The sequence below is a fragment of the Trichosurus vulpecula genome, chromosome 4 (assembly GCF_011100635.1).
Source record: "Trichosurus vulpecula isolate mTriVul1 chromosome 4, mTriVul1.pri, whole genome shotgun sequence".
NCBI lineage: Eukaryota > Metazoa > Chordata > Mammalia > Diprotodontia > Phalangeridae > Trichosurus > Trichosurus vulpecula.
The window spans coordinates 68517903-68544299 of record NC_050576.1 but is presented as its reverse complement, the minus strand read 5'-3'; the positions used below and the strand labels follow the sequence as shown (position 1 = coordinate 68544299).

At 37.0% G+C, this 26397-nt stretch overlaps 1 protein-coding gene across 3 annotated transcripts in view; it reads right to left on the bottom strand.

The window, feature by feature from the left end:
• The window catches only part of RABGAP1L (RAB GTPase activating protein 1 like), a 680962-nt gene that overhangs the window by 152619 nt on the left and 501946 nt on the right, over positions 1-26397 (bottom strand). Inside the window, exon 1 of one of the 3 annotated variants that reach the window (XM_036756236.1) lies at positions 6914-7625. The exons of the other annotated variants lie outside the window; for them this stretch is intronic. Within the exon in view, the coding sequence (XP_036612131.1) occupies positions 6914-7081 (168 nt within the window). The 5' untranslated portion in view covers positions 7082-7625. Of the gene's footprint in view, positions 1-6913; positions 7626-26397 lie in introns of those variants that run through there. 3 annotated transcript variants of the gene reach the window in all.

Sequence of the window (26397 nt, the reverse complement as noted above, 5' to 3'; positions counted from 1 at the left end):
CCGTAGCTCCTTACTCATGGCAGGACATAGAGGTAGTTGGGAGAGTTTTAGCACTGTCTTGGGTGTCACCCAAGGAGTCCTTGGGGTCAGGAAGGCCTCAGTTGAAATCTGGCCTCAGTCATTTACTAGCTGGATGACTCTGGGCAAGTCACTTGCCCCCAGTTGCCTTTCCATCCCCACCCCCTCTCCTCCCAAGAAAAAAATAAACAAAAGGAATGAAAGATGTTAGGCTCTAGAATAGCCCTTTTCCTACTATCTCAGTGCCCATCTGCTGATGGACATTCCTGCTCTACCTCCAGTTGGATTGCTGTCTCATTATTATTGATATTATTATATATTATTATAATTATCAATTATCATCTCATTGGATCCTCACAACAACCTTGGGAGAATGTGCTATTAGTATCACTGCTTTACAGAAAAGGAAACTGAAGAAAACAGAAGAAAGAAACTAGCAGAAAAGAAAGGTTTGGAGCCCTGCTTTTTAGGTTCTTTCCTGGCGATTTCTTCTTAATTTCTAATTTCTGTTTTCTATCTCCATATCATGTCATTCTGCTCCTCTGGCTCATATCCTCATCTCCCTCCCACCATGAAACCTTGGGCTCCAGAGATGCATCCCTAACTCAGATGAGTGAGCCTTTGCCTTCCCTAGCCAGGACCCAAGCCCTCCAAGATACTTCCTGGCCATCCCTACAACACGGCTACTCCACCATGCTTCTGCACAGACTGTTCCCTCTTCCCCTTTGCACCACTCTTTTATGTGTCTGCTGATTTTTTTCCTATTTAAAATGTAAGTAAGTTCCTTGAGGACAAGAATTGTCTTGTTTGCTTTTATTTGATGACAAAGATTAATGTCTATATAGCACCAGCAATATGCTAAGCATTCCACATTTGATCTTCACAACAACCCTGGGAAGTAGGTGCTATTACTATCTCCCTTTTACAGAGACTGAGGCAAACAGATGTTAAGTAACTTGTCCAGGTGAATGTTAGAGTCTAAATTTGAACTGTTCTGTCCAGGCTTGCCACTCTATATAGCTGACTTAGCTATTCAGTATTTGTATCTTCGGTACTTAACACAGTGCCTGGCACATAGTAAGCACTAATAAATGCTTGCTCATTCTATCTTCTCGCTCTCTCTCGCTCTCTCTCTCTCTCTGTCTCATTGTATTGTCATTGTGTACTATGATTAACTGGAAAAAAAAATCTTCAGGAGTTAACTGTTCATGTTCCAACCTGATCTCTATCTGAGATACCTCCTACCCTTCACAGAAGTAATACTTTAATAAGCTACTCCCCATTGGTTAGATATATTACCAAATATTTAATAAAGTGGCATCAAATAAATGTCAATCTCAGTAAGAGATTATAAAATCTAAACTAGAGCATCAAGCTAAGTCACAGTGTTTTCTATTCTTAAAGGAAAAGGATGTAGACCAGTGACTCAGTGAGAATGAGAAAAAAAACAAAGGACCAGCTGGCTACAATGGTAGTCCTGAAAACATTAAAGGAAACAGGGTATAGCCTAGAGCATGTTTTGCAGTTTGTCTAGGGAAGATTTATACAAAGATATTAATAAGAATGGAGGGATTCCAATCTGCACTAATAGAGGATGTAACCACACCAATGGCATTGGTTGGTTGGTTGGTTGTTGTCCTTTGTTCTCGAAGAGGGACAAAATGACCTCACTATGCTTGATCAGATTCAATGTGTCCAACTGTGGCTGATCGGGCCAGTACTAGCTCAGAATGTTCTACCACAGGTTGGCCACAAATAGTCTGTGTGAACATTTGGGGTGGATACTCCAAATTTGCACATCCTGCATTTCCTTTGAGTTGTTTCAATTCTGTTTTGCATAGAACACAGCACCTTCTCTGATGAGGGCACACCATGCTCAGAGGTCCTGTGCCAATGTCTCCCATGTCACACAATCAATTTCAAAGTTCTTGAGAGCTTGAGAGTGTCCTTGTATCACTTCTTTTGACCACCATGTGAATGCTTGCCCTGTGTGAGTTCTCCATAAGATATTCTTTTTGGCAAGCGTATGTTTTGCATTTGGATTGTCTTAGGAAGATTCTGAAGATCACCTGACAGGAGAAGGTACCAGACACTGAGGTTCTTACTCGAACTACACTGCTAAGCATTCAAACCAATGGTATTACAGATCTGTCCAAATACAACTAAAAAGAAACCCAAGGAAATCGATTGGAACTCATTTCACCTGTTAAGCCAAGACTCAGAAAAATATCTCTGAAAACAATAACAGCTCTCTAATGTAATCAATCAATGAGCATTTATTAAATAATAGTTGCGAGGCACCAGAGATGCAAAAAAAAGCAAAAAAGTCCCTGACCTCAAGGAGTTTACATTAGAGGGGAGAAGAGAATATAAATAATGATGATGATAGCATTTATGTAGTATTTAAAAGTTTACAAAGTGCTTTATACATAATATCCCATTTAATCTTTGCAACAACCCTGCCAAATAGATGCTGCTATCTTCCTTTTATAGATGAGGAAACCTAAGCTGAAAGGTTGATTGGGTTTCCCAGGGTCACATGGCTCATTCGGTTTCTGAGATAGAATCTGAACCCAGGTCTTACTGACTCCAGATCTGATACTCTATCCACTGTGCCACCGAGCTATCTAAATGGGTATATATCTAACATAAAGGGTGGATGAAAAGCAACCTGAAGAGACGAAGGCATTGGCAGATAGGCAGAATTAGAAAGGGCCTCTGGAGATGGGGGCATTTACATAATAATTAGTGATGTAGCAACTGTGGCAATAGGTGTCATTCTTAAGAACAAAAAATTAATTTTACGATAACATGAGAATTAATACCCAACCCTGTCAATGAATAGAGGCTTATGCTTCAATCACTCTAGTGATAACTTCTGAGGTTTAAAATATATGTATCCCCCAAAACATAAAGACTGATACTTAAGCAACGAAATGAGCAAGATCAAACAGGTTATGCTGATTCTTGGATTACTGCTTTCTAGTTATTGTAACCATAGGAAGGGAAATTGATTAAAACTAAAGAGGATGTTCTTCAAATGGAAAATACTCAGTTAGAGTTTGTCTACATTTCCGAAAGCACAGCACCCAGGGAACATTTTCATTGTATGTATTTGTACTCCAAAGTAAAAAAAAAAAGTGGTAGCCTACTCATTTTTTTCCATTTTCCAAAGTATTTTTATTTGCTGGAGAATATTAATAAAAGATAATGTTAACCAGAGCTAAGGGAGTTATAGTAAGGAAAAGAACACAGTAGTTTTTTTTCAGCCCCCAGAAAAATCCTATTATGATTTTGGACTAAAGCCTAGACTGGACATACCTTAAAACTATAGATAGAAGATGCTAACACTCTGCTTTCTATTCCCATACCCTCCAAAAAATTCAAAAGAAAAAAACAGGAAAGTCAAAGTAATTGAGAGACGTTTTATTTACTCTTTTTACAGCATCAAGGGCTGTGCTTGCTCTTGTAGATAATTAGAAACTTTTCACTAATCTGGCATCAAATGGTGATATGATAAAGTAATTAACAATGATAGTCTCAAATACTACCCTTTTCCACATTTAAGTAGAAATTACACAGGAAATCAATCAATTAATAAGCATTTTTATTATTATTCACACCTACAATGTGCCAGGCCTGTGACTGGATTAATAGGCTAGTCTAAGACAAGTCCTAAATGTAGACAAGATAGCAGGTCTCTACATCACTGTGATATGTTATAGAGAAGTAGAAAGTATTCACAATGAGCAAGAAAAGGCAGGAAGGAAGGGTGTTAATTTCCTTGTGGTTCATTTGTAGAGCATCATCTAAAATAAGGCGGCACAGACATATGGAGTTATACTCTATTTTATGCCGATCCAATGTATGAAAATCTATATTTACCAGAGAGATAGGAGGTCATTACTCATTCATACTTCAAAAATATTGTTTCATAACAGGCTTCATCACTGAATTCTTTTAAGTAACGAGTCACTCCATCTAATACCTAATGCATTTAAAATGAAATTCTGCAAAAAACTGATTTACTAATTAACTCAGGATAGTGTAAACTTCAATATTGGACACTTGAGTCTTTCTTTTGAACAGGGCTATCCCAAACCCAATGAGCATCTAGGGACTTGCTTGGATCATAGTAGAAGTGACAAAATTTGGGGTTTGGAGGTTGGATTTTGTTGTTATTGTTGTTGTTTTTGCTATTTCTTAAATTACTTGGCAGCAATATACAGTTTGGTGAATCTGCCCATCAGAACCTTCTCTTATGAAGAGGAACATCTAATGTTCACATCTTTATAACTGGTTTTGAACAGTGATCATCTGGCCCATTTCTAAAAAGTAACACACTGAAATCTCAAATTTAAAGTCTATGTTTAGTCTTTCTAAGGGTATCTCTTTTAACCACACACAAGAATTTAGTGTATTTGTGTACTTTCAATGTTAAACAATGAACAAGGTTCAAAGTTACAAATTCCTAATACCTTACCTCATTCATTAGTAAATCCCCACCCTCCTATGATGCTTTTTAACAATTTATGCTTGTCCTTCTAGTTTTTCAAAGGTGAATGGGTTTCTTCAAGTAATTAACCAGATTTTTTCCACGGTGATTTGATTCCTCCCCATTCATGTTCAAACTATGATTGAAAATGTAAAGAATTATTGTAAATTTCTAAAAACTTCAGCACATGCCCTCTTGACTGATGGCAGAACACAATGCTGCATGTGGCAAGATTCCTCACAGATCCTTCCTATAAGGTTTAGTCATTGATCCCACATCATTAGCCAGTTCAAGACAAGGCTGAACTACTGAACCTCCCACTGTCACAGGTTATAAAGAATAGCAACTCAGAGAAACAGAATTCCCCAACCCAAAAGACATGTTACTAAATATCTGATCCTCAATATGAAAAGTAATATGGTTCTCCCACTGATCTTCCTCAAGTGCAACCATGTGGAAGAGACTCATATAGCTCTAGAGATACCTTTCCACAAGCTTTACATATGAAGTGATGGCAGCAAGTAGCTATTTCTCAGTCTGCCAGTATCAAAACCCCAACTGACCAAATGGATGTCACACCCACAATATCCCAAACTGGCAATGACAAACTCTGTTTAACTGGAAAATGTGAGGTGAATGGGCCTTCTTCAGAAAGCTAGAGAGTGAAACCCAAACTATGCTCTACAGAAAGTTACTCCTAGTTGATGCTAACTAGAGAAAGTTTTTATCCCGAAAGCAGATACCAACATGAGGGAAGCTTTGGCTATCAAGTTTTATTTTATTTTACAATATCTTAAAATACAGAAAGCAATGAGAGGAGGACCTTCTGTTCCTGGAGAGCTCGTACCAAAGACCACTGGGTCATAGAGTTTAAATACTTTTTGAAAAGATGATTATATATAACAAGACCCAAAATACTAATACTCCCTTCCCCACCATGGAATGACAAGAATTTGCTGGGTTTTCATAACTTTAGACTCTTAAGTATCAAAGGTGCTTGTTCCCGATGCTTCTTTAAAATTATTTTACAATAAAAACAATGAATCTACATCTCCTATTTAATTATAAAATTAAGGTTCATGAAAATAGAAATTTAATTGACCAATGGGGATATGAACTGGGCAGAAGACCACACATACTGGGTTCCTTTTATTTACTGCATAAATGAAAATGGAATTATACATCTCAGATAAAATCCTTGCAAAATCTCCAAAACAGTAAAATGTAGCACACATCCTTCCTTGCATATGAGGGGTTTCTCAAATGTTTGCTGAATTAAAATAAATTAAAACTGTCCACAATTGAGAATCCAACCAAGTGTCTCCATCTCAAGACAGACAAGGTACAGAATTCTGTCCAACAGACTTTTCAATAAATATAATCACATGTTTGTTAGTCATCCACCTACAGAGCTGCAGAGCTAGGAAGATGATGGAAGGGCAGAGGTAAATCAACAGCAAGATCTGGGTGAAATTCAGTAAAATAACTCTAGCAGTGAAAGGGTTCCAAAATAACAGAAGTCTAACAATCTGGAATCTTTTTGAGCTGTATCATGCAAAATAGGCAGACTCAATTATTCTGGTCCAATTACCAAATAACGGTGTAGTGCTACCGTAGATATGACAGAACAGTGGCAAGGTGTAGTTACCAAACCACTGAAGGGAAATGGGTAATAATCCTGCATCACCAATTGCTACTACTTAAATTTAACTCTTTGTGGGGAGGAAGGAGGATATGTTTTTTTCCTCTTATTTGGCAATATGAGTGATAAGCAAGTCCTACTTCTCAGTACCATTTGTGAAATATCAGCTTTTCAAAGACCCTCAGTTTAGTTGTCCCAGTAGATAAAAGCATCTTTAACTATTTCCTGAACAGGTATTTTTAGACATCGCTCCCCTCACAAAAATCCAAGTTAGCAACCAAATAGAATGGTTAAATGGCAACAACCCATGATGTTACTGGTTCAGATGACCAGTTATAATGTTGGCTTTTAAATTCAGCTTTAAGATACATGAATGACAAAACTCCTCATACCAAGCATGGGTGCATTCTGCTTTATCATCTTATGTAGCAAACCACAGAAACACACTTGCTAACATGGAGTTAAACCCAGGAAGAGGATTCCAAGCTCTAAGCAAATAGCCTTTGGGATACAGCCCTCCTGAGCTATGATCCCCTCCTGCCAATTAAGGAGTGGCATGGACCAGGTTCAGGAATGGGGCCCCTTGGCAGTCCTTGGCCAAAAGGATAATGGCCATTCAGCAATTCCTTCAAGGTAGGGTGGGTAAAAAGAAGAAAACAGAAGAAACCACAAGCCTCGTCCAGGGTTGCAGGGGATTCTCCTAGGCAAAAAAGGTGACAGATTTCCTAAAAATGAAGTTCAATAAAAAGTGGTCTCACCGCCAGAAGCCGAGGCACAAACAGGCGATGGCCCATCCCCAGAAGCTCCAGCACTCGGCATGCGTACTCATTCACCAGCTTGCTCCTCTCGTCGTGCATGTCCTGGGACTTTTTGACAGGAGGTGTGAGCTTAGTAGCTGGGGCTGGGCAGGGCACCCCTTCTTCCATGAGCAGTAAGAGGTAAGTATCCAGAATGAGAAGACTTGGTCTCTCTATCCACAGTCTGAAGAACTACAGGAGGAGGGGAGACAATCTGAGGTCTCCCCTAGAGGATGTTGTACACGCCTGAGTGTGGTAGGAACTGCCAGCTAACGTCTTGAGAAGAGCATTTTGACTCTAGCCACCATAAAAGCCAACCATCCACTGTTCAGGAGCCCCAGAGTAGATTGGCAAAGCAAAACAAAAAGCAAACGTTGATCTAAATATAAAACAGTGAGAGCCAGTGAAGCTAAGAAAACAGCCAAGAGTGAATGCACAAGAGTTCAGATCTAAAAAAAAAAACAAAAAACCGGCAAGGCCACCTAGCAGGGCCTAGGGTGTGAGTGTGTATGCATGTGTGTGTTTGTGCATAAGTGAGCAGACAGCAGCAGCAGGAGCCAGAAAGCTAAGGCAGTTGTGAGGCTGCAAGGAGAAAAGGATGAGCTCATTGCAATCCTTGATTCGTGACAAGCAGGGCTGCTGCTGCTGCTGCCTCTTGCTGTGAATCAGTAATGAAGGGGTAGGAGAAGAAGGGGAGGGAAGAAGAGGAGGAGGAGGAGGAGGAGGTAGGTGAATGAGCATGCAGGGTGTGTCTCAGGGGAGAATGCTGTAATAAGAAGCCAATGGCGAGCCAGCCATTGGACAGATGCGCTTTCCCCCTCCCAGTCCACCTTCAATCAATGTTAGTCTGACAGCTTATGCTGTTGAAGCCTAAGCCCGCAGACAGATGAACTAGCTCCTCTTAACATGTGATTGCTGAGTGAAAAAAAAATCAGACAGCCTGCCAGCGAAAACCCTGACCTTTATTCCCACTTGCTTTCTAATAACAAGAATAAAAGTCGAAGATTATACTGGGCATTTATACGCAAGATGCTCTAGTTCCCAATGGATCACTGAACAAACCAGAGGGGTGGTACAAGGGCAAATGACAGAGCATAGATGGAAGAGCAAGGACTAAGCCTCGAAGAAGAAGCAGGGATGACACACCCTGTGTCTGAACTGTTTGTGTAACGCTAATGATATTTTGCAGTGCCAGGATGTTCCCAAGCCTTTCAGCATGTTGGTCCCAAGCACACGACTGATTTTATGAGAACACAGAATTACTAAAAGGCAAACATCTTTGATGTGACAAGACTGTTACTGGAAATGCAAACACTTGGAAAATAATAAAATTGAGTTTCTCAGATTAATATTGGAGACCTTCAATAATAAAAGCCAAAATTTTCCATCTAAAACATTATTTTTTATATTCACTGGGTAAATTAATTTGTGTATGAGGATAATATTAAAAGGGCATTGTCTCAATCGTATTATCTTCTACAACGTAGGAATTGCAGAACATCCAAGTGTTCTTGGGTTTATTTTAGATTATTTATATTATTTTCCTTGTAAACAACCAAGTATAGGTTAAGTTGAACCCCAAGGAATGGGCCAACTCTTGGCAACTGGCCAGATATGACAAAGGATCAGTTAGGTCCCATGGCCCAATAAGATGTGTCAGGCATAATACTTCAGTGTATTCTCTCTATATAAGATGTGAGCTATAATAACCCAGGAAACAATGAAAAACTACAAAAAAGAGAATAAAAAGGTCTTTTCCTCTTATTTTTTGGGGTTTTTTTCCCATGAAAAACTAGAAAATCAAAATTCTGACTTTTTTTTCAGGATGACAAAATATTTTAGGTAAAATGTTTACATACTGTAACCTGGACTATACTCCTTCACAATAACTTGTAAAAACAAAACAAAATAAAAAACAAAGCAAAAAAACCTCTATTCAATGGGATTGTAGAATTTAAAACTTAAAGGGCCCTTAAAGATCACCTTTTTGTCTCTCATTTCATGGATGGGGTAAATGAAGCATGCAGAGATTAAAGGACTACTCAAGATCAAATCAGTGAGTAGCTGCTGAAATTCAAATTCACTTCCCTTGATTTCAGATCCAGGACCCTCTACTATGCCCCTCTACCTAGTTGGCAACAATAGCATAAGGTAATAGGTTAAGAACTAAAAAAAATTATCCAATACACAGGCTCTTACCCTGGGGTCCACAGATCCATGAGATGCCCATTGATAGATTATAGGGGGTCTGTGAATAAGTTTAATATTTGATATAGCTGGGTTTCCTTTGTAATCCTACGTATTTTAGTTTATGATTTTAAAAACATTATTCCAAGAGGGATTTTTTTACCAGACTGACAAAAGAGTCGAGACATAAAAATGATTAAAGTGACTTGGACCTGAGCTGGATTTGAACCAAGATTTTCTGGTTTTGGTTTTTGGCTTTTTTTGCTGTGCTGCTCTCAAATTATCGTATACTGACCAGTAGTACTGGCTCCTCTCCCACCAGAGGTCTTCAAGAAGAGGCTGGATGATGCCAAGTGATAGCACAACACAACTCTCCATTTCCAGGGCAAGATCTATTTCTGTTTTAATGGGCTACCACTATTGTCATTAGTGAGGGAAAAATAACTCAGTGCCTTCTTTCCTTGTGGGCTTCCTCCTATTGCCATTAATTTAGATGCTAATGTATCTATGCCTATCCTTATAACCAGGAATCAAAGATATGGAAGAAGGATGAACACTATTAGTTCTGCAATTTGTCACTGTAGACCAGGGATGGGGAACCTGCAGCCTTGAAGCCACATATGGCCCTCTAGGTCCTCAAGTGTGGCCCTTTCACTGAATCCAAACTTCACAGAACAAATCTCTTTAATAAATGGATTTGTTCTGTATAACTTAGACTCAAAAGGCCACGCCCAAGGACCTAGAAGGCCACATGTGGCCTCAAGGCTGCAGGTTCCCCACCCCTGCTCTAAACATTAGAAGCAAAATGTCACTGTAGGCAAGTCACTTAATTTCTCTGGTCCATAGTTTACTCATTTGTAAAATGAGAGTTTGGGACTTTAAGTGCAGATGACCTCCAGCATCCTTTTAAACTCTAAAGCTCTGAGCTGATGATGCTTACCATCTGTTCGACCAGAAGCATCTGGATAGAGTGTTTGGCCTAGAATGAGGAGAATCCAAGTTCAGATTTGGCCTCAGACACTTCCTAGCTGGGAAAGTCACATAAACTCTGCTTGCCTCAGTTTCCCCAAATGTAAAATGGGGCTAGTGACAACACCTCTCTCCCGTGGTTGTTATGAAGATCAAATAAGACAATATTTGTAAATCTTTCTAAAAGGTACTTGGCACACATTTGATTAATAAAGAAATAATAAATGCTTCTTATCTTCCCCTTATTATCTAGTTTTTTAAAAAAGCCTTTGGATAAAGAAATGTCTAAGTTATTGGAGACAGAATGTCTCCTTTTCACACAAATGAGATGATAGGAAGCATATATACATATGTATGCAAATATATGACATACAATTTTATTACTATATATTACTATTATTCTATTCTATCATCCTATTACTATTATTACAACTGGACAAGGAAATGGCAAATCACTCCAGTATCTTTGCCAAGAAAACCCCACGGACAGCATCAGCATGCTATGGTTCCACGGGGTCATGAAGAACAGGACTGAACGACTGACCAACAATATTATTGTTACTGTCATTATTATTATTACATATTTATATATGTACATGCACAAATACATATGTATGTATGTGTGCATATACCATATCCAAATATCCGAACAGATCTGTAATCTTAGCAATGTTGGTATTTACTCCATTAATGGAACATATTGATAACTATCAATTTTGCACAAATCTTTTCCATATCCTCACATATGTTTGGCCACAGGGAGCCCATCCAACATTCTAGGAGTTTACTTGCTAACAGGAAGGAAGGGAAGGAGAGAGGGAGGAAGGAAGGAAGGGAGGGAGGAAGGAAGGAAGGAACAAAAGAAGGAAGGAAGGAAGGGTCTTGAAGATCTTTCTTGGAGACTATCACTACCTCCCGAGGCAGCCCATTCCATTTTGGGAAGACTTTTATTGTTAGAAAATTCTTCATTTTCTCAATTGATAAATGTTCAAAGAATATGCGCAGCCAGTTTTCAGTTTTCAGAAGAAGAAATCAAAGCTAGTAACAGTCACATGAAAAAATGATCTAAATCACTACTGATTACAGAAATGCAAATTAAAAAAACTCTAGAATACCACCTCACACAGATCATACTAACATGACAGAAAAGGAAAACGGCAAGTGTTGGAGGGGATCTGGAAAAATTGAGACACAAATGCACTATTGGTGAAGTTGGTAACTGGTCCAACCATTCTGGGGAACAAAGGGTTCATACCCTTTGACCTTTTAACCACTACTAGGTCAGGATCCCAAAGATATAAAAAAAAGAACCTACGTGTACAAAAGTATTTAGAACAGCTCTTCTTGTGGTGGCAAAGAATTGGAAGTTCTGGGGATGCCCATCAATTGGGGAATGGACAAACAAAATGTAGTATATGATTGTGATGGAATAGTATTATGCTATAAGAAATTACAAGCAGGATACTTTCAGAAAAACTTGGGAAGACTTATATGATTCAATGCAAAGTAAAATGAGCAAAACCAGAGAACAGTGTACACAGTAACAGCAATATTTTATGATGATCAATTGTGAATGACTTAGCTATTATGAACAATGCAATTATCCAAGACAATTCTAAAAGATAAAAATGCTATCCACCTCAAGAGAGAGAACTGATGGAGTAGAATGAAACATAATTTCTTCACTTTATTTTTCTTGCTTTTTTGCAACATGGCTAATATGGAAATATGTTTATCACAATTTTACATATATAATTGATATCATGTTGCCTGCCTTATCAGTGGGGGATGGGCTGGGAGGGAGAAAGGGAGGCAGGAAGTGAATTTGGAACTCAAAATTTAAAAAGAAAAGAAAGTTTAAAATAAATACATAATTATTTTTAAATGAATTTTGAAAATACATAAATAATAATTTAAAAAAGAAATGAGGTATCATCACATTATAAATACAAAAAGAAGAAGAAAAGAAAATTCTGCATGACATTAAGCCCACCTAAATTATTGAAGTTCAAAGTTTCAGCCAATATTCTAGGTTTTGCCTTTTAAAACCAAATTTAAAAGTCTAAACCCTCTTCATATGATGGCCTTTCAAAAAACCAAAACATTTTTGTCATGGTCCCTAGGTGTTTTCTCTTATACAGCCTGAACACTGTTGGTTCCTTCAACTGATTTTCATATAACATCGACCCCTGGCCCTTTATGTATCTGGTTGCCCTCTTCTGGACATTCTCTAGCTTAATGATGTCTTTCCTCAAGTACTAGGTGCTGGCAAATAAGTGGAATGAAGGGGATAACCATCAACTGGGAAATGGCTAAACAAACTGTGATATATGAATACAATGGACTATTATTTTGCTATGAGAAATGAAAAAATAGATGATTTCAAAGAGACATGAAAAGATTTGAATGAACTAATTCAGAACATAGTGAATAAAACCAGAAGAGTAATTTATACAAAAACAATAACTCTGTAAAAAGAAACAACTTTGAAAGCCGTAAAAAGATTTAACATAATGATCATCTATGATTCAGAGAACCAATGACGACACATGCTGTCCACCTCCTGAAAGGAAAGGGGAAGGGAAAGAACATTTATATAGCGCCTACTGAGTGCCAGCTACTGTGCTAAGCATTTAACAAATAATTCTCATTTGATCATCACAATAATCCTGTGAGGTAGCCGCTGTTATTATCTACATTTTACAATTGAGGAAACTGATGCAAACAGGTTAAGTGACTTGCCCAGGGTCATACAGCTAGTAACTATCTCAGGTTGCATTTGAACTTGGTTCTTCCTGATTCCAGGTCAGCGCTCTGTCCACTGAACCACTAGCTTCCTCTAGAAAGAAAAAAAATGGATTCAAGGCACAGAATAAGACATGGTTTTTTTGAACATAGCCAACGAGGGAATTTATTTTGCTTGACATGCATATTTACTACAAGGAATGTTTTTCTTTTTTCTTTTTGTAAAATGGAGATGGAGGTAAAATAGATTCCTGTAAATTAATTTAAAAAAAAGAACTGAACATAATACCAAAGATGTGGTCTTACAATAGCTGAGAATAATGGCACTATTACTTTCTTATTCAAGGAGACTATAGGTCTGCAAAGGGCACTTAAAATCATGTATATACCATAATTTGATCCAAATTTCCATTTTTCTCCAAGGCTTTGGAACATTCAGATATTTTAAATGTTTAGTCCTGCTTACAGATGCCTCATGTCCTTACGGAATAGGATACTGAATGACAGGAAGAAAACTAGTCCCCAACTTTATGCTGATTATGTGAAATCAATCAATATTTGTTAAATACCTACTATGTATCAGGCACTGTACTAGATGCCAGCAATACAGATAATTTTTTTAATTAAAAATAGTATATAAATTCAGAAGTGTGGTTTTAGCAGTTGAAATGATCAACAAAAGATTCAAACAAAAGCTAGTTCTTGAACTGTAACTTGAATGAAGAGATGGTTTTTTGAATTAGAGGTTGGGGGAGTACATTCTATGCATGGGAGACAGCCAGTGCAGAGGCATGTTGACAGGTATGAAGAGCAGAGAGAAGATCAGTTTGGATGGACTATAGATTTCAGGAAAGAGAGCACTGAAAAATGAGGCTGGAAAGATAGGTGAGCGCCAGGCTATGGAGGGCTTTAAAAGCCAGACAGGTTCTATTTTATTGTAGAGGCACTAGGAAGCCAATGGAGTTATTGAGAAGAGTGATATGGTCACATCTGTGATTAAGGAAAATCCCTTTGGCAGCTGTGTGGAGAATGGACTGGAATGAGAAGAACTTGGTAGCAGTCTAAGCAAGGAGAGATAAGAGCCTGAACTAAGGGGGTGGTTGTGTCCACAGACAGAAAGGGTTGACTATGAGGTACTTTACAGAGAAAAATGACAATATTTGGCAGCTGAATATGCTATCATTATTTATGTGGGAGACTGAAATAATGGTGGTGCTTTCCATTGAAATAGGGAAGTTTGAAAGAGGGATGGGTAGAATCGTCGGGTAGAAGATAATGAATTTAAGATGTCTCTGAGACAGCCAGTTTGAAAAGTCCATTAAGCAGTTAGTGATATGGAACCAAAGTTCAGAGGAGAGACTGGGAGACCTGAGAGTTATTTATATAGAGATGATGATGAAAACCATATGAGTTGATGAGACACCAAGAAAAAAAATGCGAAGTGAGAAGCCTGATTAGGACTCTGGTCACAAAGGAGACACGAGTGGTGAGCCAGCTGGGAGGAGTACCAGGAGAGAGTGGCATCACAACACAGAAAAGAGGAATTAACTAGGAAGTGAGGGCAGTCACTAGCAGCAAATGTGGCAGAGAGGTCAAGAAGGATAAGTACTAAGAAAAGACTATCTGACCTGTAAGTCAATTCTAGCCAATAAGTACTTATTAGCCACCTACTATGTGTCAGATACTGTGCTATGCTCTGGAAAGGCAGAGATTGTGGGTGCCTTGAGAGAGCAGTTCCAGTTGAGTGATCAGAATGGAAACCATATTGCAAAGGACTGAAGAATGAGTAAGAGAGGACATGGAGACAATTGGTGCAGACAGCTTTTTTCTTTAAGGATCAGAATTGGAAGAATGGATTTACAAATGGAACTACAAAGTCCTAAAATTATGCATCTGTCTCGTTAAATGAAAAGTTTATCGTCCCCCTAATTCAATCATTGTTGGAGGAGACCCAAAAGTACTAACTTGATTCACAAAATTGTTCTAACATGATATTCCTAGTTATGAAATAACCTGGGAGAAAAAAGATGCTAGAATAAAGTAAGCCCTCTGTGGATTGACCCATTAATAATATTACTCCAATTGACCTGTCAGTCAACAAACAGTTACTATAATGTACCAGTGTTGGGTATACAAAGAAAGAGGAAAAAAATCCACCAGTCCCCACTCTCAAGGAGCTTACAGTCCAAAGAGGGGGATAACATAGAAACAATTATGTACAAACAAGATAGGAAAAATTAGAGATAATCGACAAAGGAAAGACACTAGAATTAAGGGAGACTTAAAAGGGTTTCTTTTAGAAGGTGGGATTTCAGGTGGGACAAGGCAAGAGAGGGAGACCAGAAGGTGGAGATGAGATGGAAAAGAATTCACCCTATTTAATATCAATTTTCTTATGCTTAATCAAAATATCTCTGTGAGTCTACTTAAGGTGGATGAATACTTATTCATCAGGATTCTATTCTATAAATCAGCTCTTCTCATTTGAGACAAGATGACTAAAACAAGGCCCTTTCTAAAGTGAATCATCTTTTGATAGGATATAGTAGATACTCCATTTTGAATCTGAAAGCAGTATAACAAAATTGTTCTTACCCAAACACTGGAAATGAGAATGAAGAAAACGGATTCTAATGACTTTACTACCTGTGTATCTATGAAGAAAAGGGAAAACTGAAAATGCTTTTAAAAATATTTATTTTCAAAGTTAAGAAAGGATTAAAAGATAACCTAACATTGAGAACGAACTGCCTCTCATATCTTGCATTTGAAGACCATTCAAAATATGTCTAGCCAAGCCCTTGGAGCAGGAATCTTCAGGTTAATCTGTCAAGCCCACTTCCAGCTTCTCACTTGAAAATTGGGTAGGGAATTTGCACACTACGTTAAAATACAATAAGCAGCTGGTATCTGTCATTTAATTGTATACCAACTCACCGAATTTTGGTTCATGCTAACCAGATTTAAAATGACAATGCATTATAAATGCTACCTACTAAATAAGTATCTGTTGATGGTTAAGTAATATGTTCAAAGCACCAACCACACAACCAGAAACTGACATACTCTGATAAGCACTTGTGAAAATACTCATGAAATGAACAAAACTTAAATCTGAACAGCTTTGAGATTTGGAAGCCAAACTTCTGGAGAAATGTCAAATTAATTGGGAAACCCAATTAATTTGACATTTCCAAAATGCCAAAAGAATTCAGTTGCCCAGACAGTATAGGGAGGGAAAAAGTCATCTCTAAGATAGCTTTAGGCTAATCCACCTAATTTTTTTTTTTATAGATTACAGCTAATGCATGTGAGAAAAGAAAACTCTCCAATTACATGTCTTATTTCTGCTTCCTCTATTTGATTTGGACAAGAACACAACATAAATATGGGTGTTTTCTAATTTTAAACTGGTATGTAAGTATAGGATTACCCCTGAGCACACAGAAGGAAAGAGAAAAACATGTTCTGGCATAGGAAATGGTTTAAATAAATCGCCTTTAAAAGAGGAAATTTAAGGAAAAAAACCTTAAAGTTGAGAAAAAGAGAACATTCCAAATGAGGAAATAAAAGCAGTGCTAAGGATAAACGACCTGAGCTGTAGCCTAGGCAGAGGTTGACAATTAGAAGGCTCTTGTTTCAAATACAGGATGCAAAAGACAAACCTTTCAGAAGTTTCTGGCAGCTGCCATGGGGTGCAATTTTAACTTCAACTCAAGGAGTAATAAATGGATGACAGTCAGAACTAGCCTCCTTGTTTTGGGTTTGAAACAGACATTTTGCAAACTTGACTTTATAGAGTAAGCTGGACTTTGTGACTCAACTGTGTACTTGGTAAATGGCCTACTAGCCTTCGAGTTTAAATCTCAATATTCCATGTAATATAGAATGTGGATTTTATAGTTTAAATTTCAGACTCAGAGCATTATTCTTTGGATGACTCATTAAAGAGGAAGAAGAGAGGAGAGCCAAAGGGGGCTTGGCCATATTTGAAAGAAAAGAAACATTATTTGAAAAGAATGAACTTCAAGCAAGATATTTTTGAAAAAAAAAAAGAGACAGAATCAAAGGCATGTTTTAGGAAGAATAATGTGGCATCAGTGAGGAAGAACTTCAAGCAAAGGGGTCACTTAAGAAGTTATTGCAATATTCTAGGTGAAAGATAAAGAGACAATCCATGTGGCATAGTAGATAGAGTGCTGGACTTGGGTTCAAATCCTGCCTCAGGCAATTAATAGACCCTGGGCAAATCATTTAAACTCTCTGAGTTTTAGTTTTGTCATTGTGTAAAATGGTGATAAAAAATAACATGTACTTCACAAGGTCGTCCTAAGGATCAAATGAGATAATTGCTAATCATAAAGTGCTATCTAAATGTCTATTATTATTGTTTATTATCTTTAAAATCATTAATAATAAGGCACTGAGTAGAATAGCGAAGACAGCTTTCTGTCAGTTCATGTTTTCATATTTGTCAGTTCTTAAAGTGCTTTAAGATTCCATTTTAGCCATATACCACAATTTCCCAATCGACAGATGTTGACTCTGTTTTCAATTCTTTGTTACCAAAAAAGTGCTGCCACAAGTATTTAGGTATACATGGGGACTTACTTTCTGTTGTGGATCTCCCTGGGTTGTGTGCCTAGCAATGGGATCTCTTGGTCAAAAGGTATGGACATTTGTCACGTTGGTAGCATAATTTCAAACTGCTTTCTAGACTAGCTGGACCAATTCAGATCTCTCAGTAGTGCATTAGTGTGCTTATCTTTTCACAGCCCCTCCAATACTGAGAACTCATAGCCTTTGTCAACTTTGCCATTTTGTTGAGTGTAAAGTGAAACCTTAAAAGTACCCAAAAGAATGGAAGGGAGGTGCTTATTATTTTCCTATAATGAAAGGTATGTATAAACCATTACTATATTTTATAGTTTGTAAAATTGAGTTTTAAGGCAGAAATATAGTTATCAGTTTTACTATTTGACATGACAATAATCACATTCAAAAAACTGAAGTGACTGAACTATAATAGTAAGATCAAATTAAGTGGATAAACCTTATTTTAAAAGCATCAAGTAAGAGGCCTGTTTGCACTGTTGTCCTGGATATACATTCTGATTAAGGGAAGTCACAATTCAGATTGCCCCTGTTCCCCCCTTTTTTCTTACTCATTCTTTACCCAGAGAGTTATAGGCAGGGAAGTATATCACAGGAACAGCAAAGATAACTGTGGGGAGGAATATTAATTCAGAGAAGCAGGCCAAAGGGATCTAGGCTAGGGAGGAAGGTCAGGGCCAACAAGAAAAAAAATTCCTTTAAAATATCCTTCCCCTGCTATGGAGTACAAGAATATAAAAATAAACAAAACAGGATTCATGCCTCATGCTCTTACCTTTACTTCTTGAAGGAAGACAAATGTTTTAAAAGAAACTTTTTAAAGTGAATTATTTATAAGGCCAGGATGCAAACACAATGGGCTTTCTTTCTATTCTTATCACTGATCTCCTATGTCTATGTAGAGTAAAGAAGCAGACCACAGCCTGGTTAAAATGAACTCTTTGGGTCACTGTGATGATTTTCAAGATTACCACAGGTTCAATTCAGATTGTTACATGATCAATGAGGCCATGGTGGTCCATAATCATCATGAAAACTGGCCACAAATATACACACAAACAATTGGAGACATGTAAAAGGCTGAGTTACTCTGTGGTTTGGGGTCAGGAGGCAAAGAAAGGCTACTGTATCCATAAATGGAGTTATGATATTAGTTTTTAAAGTCTGTAGATGCTGCATAAATGCCAGCCATTATTTCTACTTTTGGAAGGAAATCAAGATAATATAAGGTCCTATTCTGCTTCTTGTGATTAGAAAAAGCATTTAATTTGACAGAGCAAAATACTGCCTTCAAGACTCTTATCCAACAAGGCATCTCCCATACCATCTCATACACTAAAATCACTTGAAACTCCTTGAAAGATATAACAACAGAAATAACACTCTTCAGTGACTCTCTAATCACAAACATCAGATAAGGCATAAAATGAGATTTGAGCTTGTCAAACATGTTCAACACAGTGAAAGAGAAGATACAACCTAGAAGGTCCTAGTTGAAGAGGATTCCTAGTAGATTGTGAAATTTTCTAGATATTCCAGTTAGAAGCACTGGGACAGAGAGTACAGATGGACAATGAGTTCAGACAATGGTTAACCAAGTCAAGGAGAGCAGACTGGATTTCCCCTGGGAAACTGCAGAGTTTCTTTAATGACCCTGTGTATCTTACAAACATAAAGAACCATAAATTTAATAGTGACTCACTACCAGTCTTGCTGTATGGCTGCAAAAGATGGAAGAGAATAGTTTTTCAAGAATTAAAAATGGAAACCACACAGATGGCAATGGAAAGAGGCGTTGGTTGATATAAGCAAGGTAAAACATATAACCAATGAGGAACTTTAAAGAACAGAAGTAAAAGATATCATCAAGGAATTGTCTGATAGGAAGAGAAGATGAGTTGGTCATGTGGTAAGGATAAGAGATCACAGATAAAAAGCCAAATTTCTCTACTGATTCCCTTGAGATATCAGGAGAAAGTGAGGAAGGAATTTGTTTATTGAGTAACATGAATTAAAAAGAAGATGGAATATTTTTCTTCTGTTCTTTTTAATGTCTAAGTTAAATAGCCTGTCCTATTCCTACTTTGCTTTGTGGTGCTAGAATGCTTGTCTTATGGTTCACAGGATAGAAAAGATGACTTTTCATTATAATATGAGGTAGTCCTATCTTGATTCATTACTGTGGTCCCCCAACAAGTCATGTGTACTGCACATGATGAAGTAATGTTTCTGTAAATTTGATGGTGATCAGACTCCCTATTAAATGCAAAATTACTTATCCATCATATAGGCTGGCCTCTAGAAGTAAGTGAGTTGACGGATTTATATATAGGCTTGGATACAAATTAGAGTAAAAATTTTACTATTTTTATTTGGTCTGATTTAGGTATATAAGTATCTTTAAACAGAATAAAGGGAAACTGCATATTTCTCATCTCTGCCAAAATTTTGTTGCTTCAAGTTATAACTATGTTAGATATACATTTAAAACAGGTGATTTTAACAAATAATAATTGTTAAAGGATAAATATTTATGAATACTGTCAAGCATGAGTCCTTACTCATAGAAATATGAACCTTTTTTAGAAGACAATTCTTTGGATCACAAAGTTGAGGTTCAAATTTGTATGGCTCAGTTCTCTAAAAGGGTTTTTGGAGAATTCTAACTAATAGATATAGAAATAAAAAGAAATTAGGCAAATCACAGAAATTATAATGGTAAAGAGAAGACTTCTTGACAAATCATAAATTCAAGTGTTAAATTTAGAAAAGACAAAAGCAGAAGGTGGATGGCATCACTGGTACCTACAGAATAGTAAAAGAAGTAGGCAAGGGGCAGCTAGGTGGCACAGTGAGTAAAGCACCAGTCCTGGAGTCAGGAGGACCTGAGTTCAAATCCCACCTCAGACACTTGACACATTTACTAACTGCGTGACCTTCGGCAAGTCACTTAACCCCAATTGCCCTGCCTTCCACCCTCCAAAAAAAAAAAGAAGTAAGCAAAAGGTCTCCAGTATATTGGGCAAATTCTCTATTAAGTATTTTTGGGAGTAAGCACTAGAAGAATTTCTTAGGACAAAAAGATGGAACCATTGATAACTGGTTTCTGATCTGTATCATGGGGGAAAAAGTAACCACATCAATAAGATCAGAGTCCTACTGAAGTAAAAACAAAAAGTTAACTAACTGACTAGGATTTTTAAATGGAAACATTTGGTTTCTAGAAATAGTCAGTAAAATAGCTCAAATCCAGTGTTGGCCTTATGCTATTTTTTTGAAGGTTGCCTGCAAATGTTTGTTGACCTGAAATTATTTGGCTCTTTCAGATGTCTTCTAAACATATTTTTCTTTTCAATTAACAAGCATTTATTTTTCTCTCCCTTCCACCTTTCCCCCTCTCCCAACTGGGAAGGGAAAAATACTTATCAAAATATGTAGAGTGACAAAAAATAAATTCCTAAATTGGCTATATCCAAAAACATATTTCTCATTCTACACCCTGGTCTACCATCTCTCTGTCAGGAGGAACAGGACATGCTTTACCAATGATCCTCTAGATTTTCACAGTTGTCGTAATTGTATTGTAATCATATAAATTGTTCTCCTGGTTCTACTTACTTAACTTTGCAATAGTTCATACAGGTCTTCGCAGGTCTCTCTGAAATCATCTCTCTATTTCCTATAGCATGAGAGTATTATATTACATTCATAAACCATAATTTGTTCAGCTATTGCCCAACAGAGGGACAATCCCTTAGTTTCCTGTTCTTTGGCACTACAAAGAGTAGCTATAAATATTTTTGTACATATAGATACTTTTCCTCTTTCTCTGATCCTTTTGGAGGTGTATTCCCAGGAGTGTAGTGCTGGGTCAAAGGGAATACAGAGTTAAGTTACTTTTGGAGTATAGTTCCAAATTTCTTTCTAGAAACACTATACTAATTAACAACTCCATCAATGCCTCCAACATGCCATATTCCTTTGTTGTCATCTCTGCCAATGTGACAGGTATGAAAAGCAACCTCAGCATTTCATCAATTTGAATTTCCCTGATTATTAATGCTTTGGAACACTTTTTTCATGTACCTATTGATAACTTGGACTTCTTCCTTTGAAAACTGCCTGTTCGTTTCCTTTCGCTATTTATCTGATATGATGTCTTCATAAGTCTACATAAGGCTATGTTTGGATAAAATAAAAATATCTAAAAATATCCTGAAAAATTCAGTCATTAAGATATGATAAGTTTTAAAAACATAGATATTCAATTATGGTTGAAGGGTCTGGAGCATCCCAATAGTTATCACTGTCTTAACAATTACTGGGACAGAATTCAGGCCAGGGAGGTGTTGGACTTAAGCATTTAGACCCATGCTGAAGAGCACTGTTAATTTTCATGGCAGTCACATGGTTCATATTGAAAAAAGATCCATTTGCCATACAAATGTTTTAATATCCTTCTCCTCTGTCTTTACATTGCAATGAGAATGCCTCCCTCATTATTTTCAAGAATGCTTCTGTAGCCAACATATTTTGCAAGAACCACTTTGGTTTCTTTTGCTTACCTTAAAATCAATTAAATTAATATATTTTATTAAATAAATTTTATTATTTATTTTATTATTTATTTTATTAAATAGATTCATAATCAATAAAATTAAAATAAGCTAAATGATTATATTTGGATTTATAATTTCTTAAGAAAAATTTCTTCTTCATTTTAATAAGGGATCATGAATAGCAAAATAATTAAATAATCTCAGCAAATTTAAAGCCTATGGTTTGATTCTCTATTCTGAAAATACCTGATGGGAAATACTGTATTTAAAATATCTTAATATTTTAGGATAATAAATGTTTTAGTTTAAGATAATAAAGATCAGATTATAAATATCTTAAGATATTAAAATTTCTTAATATTTAAAAACTACAGTAATTTAAAGAAAATTTATTAGAGATTGTAGGATATACCCTTCTAAGCGGAGTCTATTCAAGGGAACACATAATGAAATAAGTAGGATGTTTGTGAAATGCTACTCTTTAAGTGGTTTTATAATTAGGAGCAGTAAGAAATGAAAGAACATTATAGGTAAGAAAAAAGTATATGCCGTAAGGAAAATGTGAGAAAAAGTGGTAAAAGTGGTAAAAACAATGAAGAGCTGCTAAAACAAAACGAGGATAAGTCCATAGTTGGGTAATACAGTGTCTCTGAAACAGAAGCAAAAGAAAACCCAAAGTACAGAGATATGCACTGGACCACTTACACAAAAGGCATACAAATTCTAAGTAGTGAGCAATACCACCTGAAGTGTGTTTTTATATTCACATTCTTGATGACTGAATTGAATTGCTACAAACAAAACAGATAAGTATTTTTTTTTCATCACTTTCTGATGAAGATGTAGCTGAGGCACATCCAGTCTTCACTTCTAGCAAAAGGGGTCATGACGGATGGGAAGGACGTGATATGGTTTAACTAGAGTAGTAGAGACAGCTTCAGAAATCTGGCTTTTGGCCTTGCTTCTCCTTTTCCTTCTGGCTTCTTACTTTTTCCTTCCCTTCCATATACTGTGTCAAAATTACAGATTTTGAGTGTTAGAAGAAACCTCTGCACACATCTAGTCCAAGTCATACACCAAAGGATTCCTATGATAATATACCAGACAAATGGTTTTCCAGCCTCAGCTTGAAGACCTGTAAGAAGAGAGAATCCATCACCTCTCGAGACAGCCTTTCCCACTTTTGGACAGTTCAAACCATTGGAAGCTTTTCTTAACATCAAGTTTACATTTGCCTAGATTTGCCTCTGCAACGTCCACCCATCCAGGGTAAAAAATAAAAACAAACAAATCAAATTTCTGCTCAGCATGACAGATATTCAAATACTTGAACATGCTATCATGTTATTCCTGAGTCTTCTCTTCTGAAGGTTAACTGTTGACAGTTTCTTCAACTGATCCTGATGACATGGACTCAACATCTCTTACCAGTGCTCATCAATATATTTCTTAAAGCTTGGCACCCAGAATTGAACACAATACTTAACTCCAAATGAGGTCAGATGATGGCAGAGTAGAGTGGCATTATGACATTCCTGTTCCTGGAAGCTATGTCTCTTTGAATGCAGCCTATGACTGCAACACTTTTTGGACTGACAACACAATGTTGATACATACTAAAGTGTAAACCACCAAAACTCCAGACTGTTTTCAAAACCACTGTCTAACCATGCCTCTCCTATCATGTGCATGTGAAGCTCCGTGTGTATGTGTGTGGGGGGGTGTGTAGGTGCACAAGTACAAACTTTACATTCATATTTATTGAATTTCACACAATAAATCTAGTAAGACTCACGTCAGTGATCTAGCCTGTCAAGATCCTTCAGTCACAGTGTTGTCAGCTATCCTTCCCATCCCTGCATCATCTATGCCTCCATCCAAGTCACTGATAAAACTATTAAACTGCACAGGACCAAGCCTAGATTTCTAGGGTACAACTTTGGAGATCACCTGACATTGAATAAAGTATTCATTGAGTCCAGGCATCTAACTTGTTCTGAATTCACCTCACTGTACTGTCACCCAATTCATATCTCCTCATCTTAATCAGAAGAATGGTGTGAGGTACTTTATAAAAAGGTTTGCTGAAAGATAGGTTAGCATGGGTTCTTAGACTGGGAACTGTAGAGTTAGCTTTTAATATATATCATTTTTAATAGCTATATGTTAGCATACTTGATTTTTTTTGTAATATGCATTTCATTTTACACATTTTAAAACATTATCTGGAGAGAGGGTCTATAGGCTTTACCTACTTGTCAAAGAGGTCCATTACACAAAGAAGGTTATGAAACCTTATGCTAATCTATGGCTACAGTATTTCCCTCATTTACTAATACTGTCCAAAAAGTAAATGAGGTTAGTCTATCATGACCTGTTCTTGACGAAACCATGCTGACTTTGCAATCAGTTCCTATATGTTTGCTAACCATCTCTTTCAGTATTTTCACAGAAACTGAGGTCAAGGCTCACAGCTTCCAGACCCTCATTCTTCTCCCTTTTTGAAAATGGGAATACTTTTCCTTCTCCAAACACGTGATACTCCCCTGCTGTCCAAGGCCTTTCAGGTATCCCTGGTAGTACTTGGCAATCCCATCTGCTTATTCTGTCGGGTCCTAACTAGTTCACTCAATTCTGCATGAGCAGTGAGGTTACCTTTTGCTATCTCCTCACTTATTTTGGGGATCAACTCCAAGTGAGTCATTTTTTATGTCATTTCCAAGACAAAAGTCATTCTCCTTGGCAGAGAAAACAGAAGCAAAATAGGAATTTAACAGCTTTGACTTTTCCCTATTGCCTCTCATTGTCCCATCTAGCCCCCAGCAAAAGTTCCTATTGCTTCTTTAATCTTCCATTTTCTCTGCAAATAGCCATTTTCTCTGCAAAAAAAAACAATACCTATTTGATCAACTTAGCTTTCTCTATCATCCCCAGCTCATTCTGAGCTTTAGCATTTCTGATACTCTTTTACCGGATCATGACATATTTTTATATTCACTCTCTTTTACCTACCTTGGCTTTCATTTTTTGCACATTTCTTTTAAAAGTCTAAGTTAGATGGTGGGCATCCACATCAGTCTTTGCAGTGTTTCTTTTAAAAGCCTAAGTCAGACAGTAGGCATCCCCATCAACTTCTGCAGACAAATCCCCTTTTTGCTCTTCACTGGAATTGTTTCTACTTTTGTCATCATCACCATTTCGTTCTGGAGCATTTCTCATCTCAATTGGGCCGACCTCTTCTGTAGGATTTTAATCCGTGGGATCCTCCCTGGTTTTCCCTTTTTTTCCAGGAATGATTTTGTTTTATGTTTAAAATTATTGCTAAGGATTCTATTTTCATGACAGAGGTAATTTTTATAACATATTATAGTATTATAATATAACCTATCTAATATTAGTATACATAATAATATTAGTTAGCTAAAAAATATACTAGTCTATATGCTGAGGGTTCCCATTAAATCCTTTGCTCTCTCAAGCAAAACTGTGCTGTTACTTTGTGGGCAGTCTGCAAGTGTGCTTTGACTATAGCCTCAAAGACCTTGGAAGTGCTGGCCCTCAACAGATCTGAGAATACAGTAGATGCAATAGCTGGCTGCTTACTGCCATGCTCAGAGTCTTCTGTCTTCTCCCAGAAGGTTTAAGTTCTCTAGGCACTCAATGTGCTTCTGACCTGTTATGCTTGACCTTAAGCCATATTTTCCAATACTTATTCACTACTCACTCTTCCCTATGTTCACTGTTTCATCAAAATCACTGAGTGTTGAAGGATATGTCTATTTAATTTGGAGAGTCTTACTGAGTTATTTGTAGTGCTTTTCCACTTCTTCAAATGTTAATATGTTAACTAAATTATATTCATAGTAAACTTTTTTGTTTATGCTTATCATGAGTAGTGCAAAGTGAGAAAGATAAGGAGACCCACAAAAATGATGTTTCTTGTTGCCTTTGGAAACAAGGCAAAACCAGTTCTGACAACTAATTTTGGATTTCTCCAAAGAAAACCTTTGCATCATCTTTCCAATTAGCTGTAACTCCTTTATGATTCCTGCTTCTGTTTGGAGCAAAAATGTCAATATTGACATTTATTTTTTCACAATATGTCCATTATAGAATCTCAAATTAAAAGTACCAAGTATTCAGGGCAAGTTTTTAGAAATTTTGGAAACAGTGAGACTTTCAGCAGCTATCATCCCCTTTCCCATGATCTAGTTGAAAAATTAATTGCCTGGTAGTAAGCCTGACTTTCTATATTTTGCTAGGCTGGTCCCCAATAAATATTTTTTTCCTCCATGTTAAACATTCCCAATTCCTTCAACTAATCCTTATATGGTTTGACCTGGTAATTTTTATCCTGTAAAAGATTTAGGC